General features: G+C 43.3%; 1 protein-coding gene across 1 annotated transcript; it reads right to left on the bottom strand.

Annotated features, from left to right (window-relative positions):
* On the bottom strand, positions 1 to 9688 carry tex10 (testis expressed 10). The gene is made up of 16 exons (XM_079342949.1): positions 9560 to 9688; positions 9041 to 9269; positions 8749 to 8936; positions 8307 to 8633; positions 7999 to 8211; positions 7625 to 7877; positions 7413 to 7525; positions 6915 to 7162; positions 6658 to 6793; positions 5886 to 6055; positions 4038 to 4215; positions 3024 to 3243; positions 1216 to 1296; positions 905 to 1089; positions 581 to 791; positions 1 to 484 (listed from the first exon to the last, which is right to left on the bottom strand). Exons 2-16 carry the CDS (start codon positions 9221 to 9223, stop codon positions 362 to 364), a joined length of 2829 nt encoding a protein of 942 aa, XP_079199075.1. The 5' UTR covers positions 9224 to 9269; positions 9560 to 9688; the 3' UTR covers positions 1 to 361.
* Positions 9689 to 9799: the final 111 nt, after the last annotated feature.

Genomic DNA, 9799 nt, shown 5'->3' with positions numbered 1-9799 from the left:
TGACTTGGTTTTACATTTATTTTGCTTGTTTTTCTTTTCAGTTTTTTTTTTTTTTTTTTTATAAACAAAAGGCAGCTATGTGCCTTCAAAAAACACTGGACAACAATCCCAAAACACTATTTTTAGAGGCAGAATGAGAACAAGTAATTATTCGGCTAACAAGAAGCAATAAAGAGTCTGTTCAAAACAGAAAAGAAGTTATAAAAACAAGAATGTGAAGTTTTCTGATTCACTCGGGGGAAAAAAACCACGCTGTTCTTTCTTCGTAAAAGTTAAAGATGTTAGGAATCAACGACACTGAGTTGAAGAAGTAGTTCTGTTTATCAAGGTAACTAAGATGCTTGCGAGGGTAAACTAACATTTAGTACATGTCTCGGAGGCCCAGGTTACCACGGCGAGCAGAAGAGCCGTGAGTCACAGTGACACTGTAGCTGTAGAGTAAGTCTGCGAGCCACTGCTCCCTGTTCGACGCTCTTGAAAACCTCTGGGACACACACAAGCAGAGAAAAGGAAGTTTATACATTTTTATGTTGCACTTTTAAATCCATCTCTTTAAATTTCCTGCCTGAGCTGTGCTTACCGGGAGCCGTTGCATGATCTCTTGGAGCAGAGTGCTGTTGGCGAGTAGCTGGTTTTGGATCGGCGTATGCTGCAGCAGCATGGCCAGGATCTTTCCCAGCTGCGGAAGCTCATCCTCGCTCAGATCTCCAACTCGTAGCAACTGCAGGACCATTCGCAGAAGGCGAGGAACTGTGCTCAGTGCAGACACACAAGCGCCCCATATGGCCTCCCTGCACATGTGACATACAATCCATTCACTATACCAGAACAATTAAGGTCAAGAACTCCAATACTCAGGAGATCATTTCCAAACACAGAACACTAAAGGGTTGGATATCTCTACCTTTTGTGGTTAGTTTCAGCAGGTAACTCCTGCTGCAGGTTGATAAGCAGAGCCAGCAGGCTGAGGCAGCACTGAGACAAGAAGCGCAGCACGGGCTCGATGGGCAGGACGGACAGATCCATTAGTCTAGATACAGCTCTGAGCAGCCCGGCTGCCAAACTGTCAGGCACAACACCTAACTTTGTCTGGGAGAAATAAAAACAATTCCTTACAAAGACAACGTCAGATGAGTACAAAAAGCGGTTTTAGGAGTTAAGCCGAATATGACTGAGAATTTTTTTCTGTCTTAGGCAACGCATGCAATTTCTTACCAGGTATTTGCAAACTCCATTTTGCAAGATGTCGAAGCACTGAGACTTTGAACCAAGTGTTTCCAGACTGTGGCAGACTTCCTATTGATGAAGCAGTGACATCATCGAAAATCAATTATATCACACATGCTTTGTTATCGAAATGATTTAACAATAAACTCAACCAATTTTATAAATTGCGTTTAACAACAATGTGTTAAATGCAGAGTGTGTACGGTGCTGCAATATGTCTTATTTTCTTAGGATTGTTAAAGCTGAGTTAAACGGGGTTTTTTTTTGTTTTTTTTTTCACTAATTTCAAATTCAATCACAATTCTGCTCACAATTTTAAATACTGTCATGAAGTCCTAAACTGATCTTCCACTTAAAACAAAACAGGAAAATAATAAAAGAAAAGAAGCATTGACAGGACGGTAAAATCAAACAGTATGAAGTGATGAATGAAGAACAATGTAAAGAATACCTTTACACCGTCTGTCTCAAAAAGCTTTAGCCTTACCAGAAATCCACATCACAGTGAATAATCACAAGTAACCAAGCTAAAATATTTCTACAATTTTGTCAGTAAAAAGTGAGGCCTTCTCTCTTTTTGCCTTACTGAAGAGCATCTAAACTTTACTCTCACTGTGATGGAGAACAGATGCCCGAGAAGCTCCCAAGAAACTTTTTTCAACTGGAAAATAAGATTCATCTTTTCCTAATTACCTTCACATCCAAATCAAATTTCTCATTAGCGTTTTATCAATTTGATTTGTGCATGTGTGCTGAAGTGAAGGAGTGAAAGCAGCTCGCTGCACCTGTTGGCATTCTCCCCGTCATTAAAAACAATCCTGTCTCATTAGTAGAAACTGAGTTGACACAGGCCGTCCCCTTAATGTCTCCCCCTCCCTCCCCTTTCACCACCACGTGTCCCCGCCCTCCTCCTTCCTGCCACTCGCATGTGATTGACTCAGACAGGGAGATGAGCAAGGCAGGAGCTGACTGCTTAATTGAGGAGCTCAATTTCTGATTATAGGCCCCCCAACAATTTCAGCACATGTGGTCTGTGAAAGTAAGTCGACCTTCCTTAGCGACTGTTGTTTATTGTTAATGGAACTTTGGAGAATTAGCTGCTAACCTGGAACCATTCGTTAACATTTGTGTTCAGGATGGCCTGAATGAATGGCCCAGATGAATGTGAGTACATGGAAGATAAGTATCTAAAATGACTCGACGTGGGAGTTGACAGGCTGTATAAAAGATTCCCACTGATCACCGTGCAGGGAGGAGAATCTGCAGATTTGCCACAGCTTTGTTACTTGTAATAAAGTCTATCAGATCCACAACTTCCTGCTTTTTCGTCTTTAAATTTTCGTCCTTTGAAAGCCACCACACCGCTTGTTCACACACTCAAACACACTTGCCCCAGGGCACAGTTACGTTAACGCAACTGTAATTTCTGTGCAGAAATGTCACACTCCCATCATGCCATGGGCTCTCATTAGCATTTTCTGCATATCCACTATGCCCGATAACCACGCATCTCCAACCTGCGTTACGCGATAAAGGTTCCCCTCTCAGCCGGAGTGCAATGATAAAGCTTCCACCCTCTGAGCTCTATATGAGAGACAGAGAGGGACCGGGGGGACTGAAAGACCACCGCTGTGTCCAGAATATCAACACTTTCCAATTTTAAAACATTGTCTTTTCTGCCCACTGTCTTTTTTTTTAATTTCTTTTTTTTACGTTTAATCAAACTTTTCTAATCATTCGTGACTTCAGTAGAGGTTTGGGAAAGTTGTCGGAAAGATGGTGAGCAGTGAACGCACCTCGACAACATCCCAGTGGTGTGTGAACTGTTCCAGCGGCGTGGGGTAGAGACTGAGGGGTGAAAGAGGAGAGGGAGGCAGGTAATCGTCCTCGTCGTCCTGCAGGGATGCCAGCCTGTCAGACGAAAAGCCTGTGAGGGTGGAGAACAGGAAGCTGATGTAGTCCACATCCTGCAGAGCTGCTTCCTGGTTCCCGACCAACCAGCTGCTCAGAGATGACCTGGGGAACATGAGCACATTACACAATTACACACACGTTATCTGGGGTTTCAAACTCAAGCTTAAGTATTAAACGTCATCTTTCCAAAAGGTTTGCGCATTTTGGAAAAAAGCATTTCAAATTCATTTTGAAATGTGGTTTTCCTGCGTATATATTCCTTTTCAGATCACTTTGAGCATCGTGATGATGGGTTATCTTACAGCATAACTTTTAGGACACTGTTATTAAATCTCTCTCTCCTTGGCCTCAGGGGAGGAATGGTGCGTTACTGTAGAGAAATCTGACTGAATATTATCGTGCTTATGAAGCCCAGCACGCACACAACTATCTTCTGAACTACAACTCTGTGACGACACTGCATTCCATTGCCCCAAAGAGCTCTTTGTATCACACACACACGGACTTCCATTCCAATTAACACAGCACTCCCTCAGCTGAAAGTTTGTGTAACACTGCCCCACTGACACGGGCAGAAGGTCAGTCACAAACAGTCAAATGGAAAGGATAGCTGTGACTTTGTAACAAACACTAATGTATTGGGATCAGTTAGTAAAAGATGCAACATACAGGGCCTCCACATCAGCACCTGTCAACACTCCGATGGACCAACCGATACGTTTCAATTTCAAGTAGCAGTTTTATGTTTCAAAGTGCAACACTGCCATCTGGTGGTGGCAGGGAAGAGCGCTTGCATCGTTGGCTGCTTGAGATTCTTCATTCTTGTAATCAAAAAGTGGAACTCATTCCTTGAATGTTTGAGGCCTCAGCAGGTGAAATACAGTTTCAAATCTCACCTGAAGTGGACGATACGAATCAGAGTGGCTGCAAGACTGGCAGAGATTCGTCCAGCCGTGCAGCAGCAGCTCAGGTTGGCCAGCAGGGACTGGGACATCTTGGGCAGGAAGTAGAGCAACTGCACCATTTGTTGCTGGGATTCTGCTGGTAACAGAACCACAACTCCCTCCTGTGGATCTTTACACACAAACACACAAAGATACCTTCAAAGAACTTCAGATGTAATTAATTAGAGACAGCTATGTGCGGTGCCCTCTGGGCTGGAACATGACGCTCTAAGAAGAAAAATAATCAACACCAGGAACACTTGCTTAATATCTGATCAGTAAAAATGAAAGACAGACAGACGTAGCTTAAAGTAAGGGCCCGGATAATGTGCGTGTGTGCACCGTGTTCTTTCTCTGACGCACATGCTGATGTCAGAAGAGCTCGGACAAAAGGAGTCTTGTGATGGGAAATAGTTGGCTTTGCGGCACTTTCTATCCGTATCTTCTACCCGCCTCCAAAGCCCCTCCCCTCCCCTCTCCTGCCCCTCTCTGAAACACACCAGCCGAACTATGTGAACATCTTCAGTCTCATTCCAGCTTTCAACTTCTTGATGCAGTTCAGTTTTGTTAAGTTTACTGGCTAGACGCACGGAGATCCATCGTCTCCTGTGGACACCATGATGGATCTTTAGTCTTTTACATTAAGTAAAAGGTTTATCTAATGGCTTACAAACATCTGAACAGAAAGACGACTTTAACAGGATCTCTCTTGAATCAAATGTTCCGAGACTTGGAAAATAAAACAGCAGAAATATGTCCATTAAGTTAAAAAGAGCAAAAGTTCCCAATACTTTCATGAAAGTGTTTTGGTTGACAGTTTTACATGTCCCACCTTTTACCCCATCCTAATGAGAGATGTCACATCAGCTGTTTGCTCATAACTATTTACAGATTCCACTAAATATGAGATCTGTACACGGGTATGTTTGCAGAAAAAAACTGTCCATATGGAGCGAAAAAACAAGCAGGATGCTATCACAATCCAATCAATCAACACTTTCCACCCTTTCATCTGTGGTCTTCTTGTATGTGCCTCATTAAAAGAAATGTGCAAACAACCCATGAAGACCAAACATTTAAACTTGAGGGAAAGATCTACTTGCTGCTGTGTTACCACAGACAATCAGCTTTTACACTCCCTGACTATCAGGAATGCATCAGAAATGATCGAGCCCATATCCATTAAACAAGAGAGCATTTTAAATCTTGTTTTGTTTTCTTCCTGAGGACAGATCTGACAAAGCTTGCATTGTTTCATTGTTACAAATCTGCATCACAATTGTTACTTTGAAAAACTATTAACACCCATTAGTGGCAAGTCATTCCTAAGAATATCTCATAGCCCTGAAAGGCAGCCAGAGAATAGCCTCTGTGTTAGTTTGATCTGCTGTTGAACTGAGACTATAAGATATGCCTATGTTAGCCCTGGAGATGAAATGGGTCAATAAATAAAAATATTTAGGTTTCAGATATGAAAGCCACATGGACAAGGACATCTTGGCTGAAAGTTGTTTAACACTTGTGGCTACAGGGAAAATGACCAAGAAATAGTCACCTGTTCACAGAGGTAAATACTGTTGTCAGACAAAATTGATGTGGATTCAGATATTGGGTATTTTCCAGTTTATGCACAGCATCTGATTGGTCATTGCTGACTGGTGTTGGGAAAAACAAATTGAAGCAAAAGTATGTACATCTAAAATTAATCATATATTTGATTTCAAAAGAAATCCAGATCATCCAACCTTTATGATCAATGTCCCTTGCCTTTGTTTTGGCTTTCCTATTTAGTGTGCATACCGTAAAGCCTGCAGGCGTTTGTCTGCAGACTGTTGAGCAGATCTTTATTTCCTCGGGAAGCGGCAGCCTGGATGGACAGGATGAGCCGTGCCGAGAGAGCAGGGTTACGGTGGCCCAGCTGGGACAATTGCACAGGGAGCGAGGCCAACCAACAACACAGCACCTTGCTCCTTAAGAGAGAAACAAGGAGGGGAAGAACACAGCCAGATTTACATAATGGAGACACACTGTATGTCCGGGTATAAAAGTTCAATGGAAGCTTATCAAACAAGAGTTTCATTTGGACTTCAATAGACTAACTGTGTGCAAGCGAATGTGTTGATCTGTTTTTGTAACATCCTATAGGACGAGTCGAACACCAAGCCTCTATGTGTTCTCCCTCCACTCTGTTTGCAAACATCAAATATAGAAAAGATACACATTTCAGGGAAGGCTTCATGGTAACATTTATGAGAATAAGACATCCTTTTATTAAGACTGTACTGTGCAGTTAAAATAAAAGGATGTCTTGTACAGTCCAGTACACTGACGATGCCAAAACAGATCTATGAAGCTCTTTTTGTGTCAAATTGCAGAAAACCACCAAGTCTCACCAGCTTTAGAAGCAAAACATTTCTGTCACTCATATTGTAGCCCACAAGCAGATAGGATGAAATACAAAGTGGTAGAAAACCACAGGATGCATCTTCTGTAATTATGTTCAATTCAAGAATTGTAAGTCTCTAGTTTGAAGATCTCACATGTTAAAAAAAAAAAAGCAACATGAAGGTACCTGGCCAGGTGCGTGTGTCCTTGCTCCTGCAGGTAGAGCTTGCTGTAAAAGGACAGCAGCAGAGAGCGTGTCTGTAGAGTCAGGTTCCTCTGCTTGTAGTACACGTACACAGCTGCTAAGAGCTCCTCTGTCACTGCTGCAGAAAGACAAACACACATACGCACAGAAATGGGTCAATGAGTAAAAAAAGGCTGCTCCCAACTCTGTGTGCGTTCTGTGGCGTACCTGGCCTTTTAAACAAAACCTCAGATGCTTACTTTTGCTCCTCTGTGTGAGCACCATCTTCCACACAGTACCCAGCAGCATGTGGAGCTGCCTAAAGCTCAGTTTCACTCCGCTGCTCAGAGTATCTCGGACAAACATCCTAAGAGGTGTCAGCCAGTCTCCGTCTGTCTCTCGGCCGACCCCTTGCCTCTGACTTAGGGACACCATGACCTGGCAAAGTGTGATGTTGAGGGCCAGGGGCTCCACTGTCAATCCTGGGACGGCTGCTGTCTGCTTACTCCTACAGTAGGGGCAAGCAGAATTATAGTATCATTGCTAGGTCTATCAGTATTCCAAGCAGAATATAAGAAGCCAGATCTCTGATAAATGACATTGTAATTGAAATGGTTGAGCAGGTTAAAGCGAAAAAGCAAACCTTTAGATTTTGATTAACATACCTGTTCTGATCTAGATAACAGTGTTTAACGTAATATGAATTCAAAGGAAGAGGAAGTATTCGTGCTTCACATACTAACAGGAATATCCCTCACCTTTTGAGATCAACCTTCTTTCTATGTTTGGGCGTGTCCCGAGTACCATAGGGGAAGTTTTTCATGAAGTGCTGCTTAAAATCTCCCAGATATTCTTTATGAAACCATGCATCCTATTAAAAAAAAAAAGATAAAGAGTGTGTTGATTTGTTTACATTTCTTGTACAAAATAAAACACTGACATATCTTTTTTTTTGCATTTGCCGCCTAACCAGAGTATCTTGGTGCTCCTGCTGTGGTGCCAGTTTTCTCAGCAGCTGCAGAATCGACAACACTTGGAACATCACTGACATTGCCTCGGGGGTGAGCAGGTGAGCCCCCTCACTGTTGTTCCAGGGGCTGTCACTGGTACTGGCTTCTACCCAAACCTCTAACAAAAGAGGCACCAGAGTGGCTGCGAAGATCTGAACAGAATCAGCCGAGTCCAGGCCCTCGCCCACCGCGGGTCCAGGGTCCACCTCCGGTCTAAGAAAATAAAGTGGAAATACTGAGTAAGATCATGCTCCGACTTCTTATGTTACGAGTTTGTCTCCATGCATCTCCTATTTCTATTCCTTGGTCTTGACAGGACTGCTCGGTATCCTACCTGAGTTTAAAGGTGGAGCGTTGAGTTGGTTTGGCCCCAGAATGCTCATACACCCTAACTCCAACCTTGTTGTAAGTGAGCTCTTCCCAGTTGAGATTGAGAGGTGTGAGCCTGTCCTCTCCCCTGGAGCCAAACACTCCTTCAGTTTGAACAAATATGTCACTCTCCTCGACTGGCCTTTCCTCAACAACAGCCTGCAGAAAGCGCCCAAGCCTTAAATACAAATCAAATAAGACAACTGTTTAGCACCAAGTACTGTATGATCATTCAATGAATCTCCTCAAAACTGAGTTGCACAAGGGTCAAACCTGGAAAGAACAGAGAGACGCCACTGCTGGCTTGTCACGGCCCTGCTCGGGTTCATGGACAACGCCCATGTCCGTCCCTTTGCGTCCTGCGTCTTTTTGGTACCACTGCAGCTTTGTTTGTGTGATATCAGCTCCAGGAAATTAGTGAGGAGAACAGCAGGCCTTGCTGCTAGGAGAGCAGGGTAGTGTTCCAGTAACACATCAAGAACCTTCATGGCATCCTCCTGGATACTTGGTTCTATGTGGGTCATGGCACAAGACAGGTGGGCACTGAGGAGGGGGAAAAATGGACCCACTCGTTCTGCAGGAACAGACTGTGCAATGAACCTGGAACCACAGTTTGCACAAGTTCAAAGCTTAGCCCATGTTTAGAGAAAGAGAAATTAAAAGAGTGATTATTTACTGTATTATAGTACATCTGCACCACTGAGACTTGTCTTACCTGAGCACACGGGTAGCTGCAACACGAACGTTGCCATCCTTGTCTGTGAAAACAGCTGCAACTTCAGAAAGCAAGCGAGAGAGATGCTGCTCCAACAGAGAGGGATTGACAGACAGCAGCTCTTTTAAACCCAACAAGGCACTGTGTTTTATATTGGCATTGTAATGGTGGAGCTGAGACAGGAGGTCCTATTGTAGGAGAGAGAGCAGACAAATACAAGTAAATCTCAAGTAGATTTGTAATGATAGCATGCCGGATAGTTTGTGAACATCATGTAAGATGGTAAGCTTACATTGATACCAAGCTGTCTGTGAGTGGTGGGACCAGTCGTGTCTCTTTTCAGTTGTTCAGATAGATGAATTCCCTTGGTTCGGAAACTTGTGTTGGTTGCATTAACAGCTTTGGGCTTCGTTTTTCCCACCTTTAACTTCACCTTCTGGAAGTCATCCTGTCTCTTCTTCTTCTTAGACTTCATGACTGCAGCTTACACTGGTGTGACTATATTGCCAGAGATGCAGAATCTAATGAAAAGAGCCACAGACAATGTTTATGGTTCTGACTGGGTGACTGGAGCAGAGAGACGTCGGTTTTACTGTTAACAGCGTACAAATGACTCTTCGTGCCGAGAATAAGAAGGTTAGGAAAATATGTAAGTTAATACCGACATAACGGGGGAACTACACCTGTCAGTGTGTCCGCTAATAATTTAGCCTAATGAGTTACCATCATGAATCACGGTTGTTTATTTTCTTTACAGAAGAAAACAAGCTCTGTGTACCGTAAGAGGTTTCACAAAGTCTCAAACACCCACCTGGTGTCTGCAGCCCTCTGTTCACAGTTAACGCGTGTAATAAGGAAAAACCCTGCATGCAGACATCTCGTGTTTGTGTGCTCTGGGTCTGATTGGGTCCTTCAGCTTTTTCTACTTCTTCACAAAGCCGTGTTTTATGTTTCGACACCCCCCGCAACGGTGCTCACACTAAAACAAACATCTGGTTGTGGTGTCGTAGTGATATGTTTTAGAGGCTATTTCAACGTTATTGTTTTTTGT

Source organism: Symphodus melops (genome assembly GCF_947650265.1).
Source record: "Symphodus melops genome assembly, chromosome: 5".
Taxonomy (NCBI): domain Eukaryota; kingdom Metazoa; phylum Chordata; class Actinopteri; order Labriformes; family Labridae; genus Symphodus; species Symphodus melops.
This window is presented reverse-complemented; position numbering and strand designations above follow the sequence as displayed.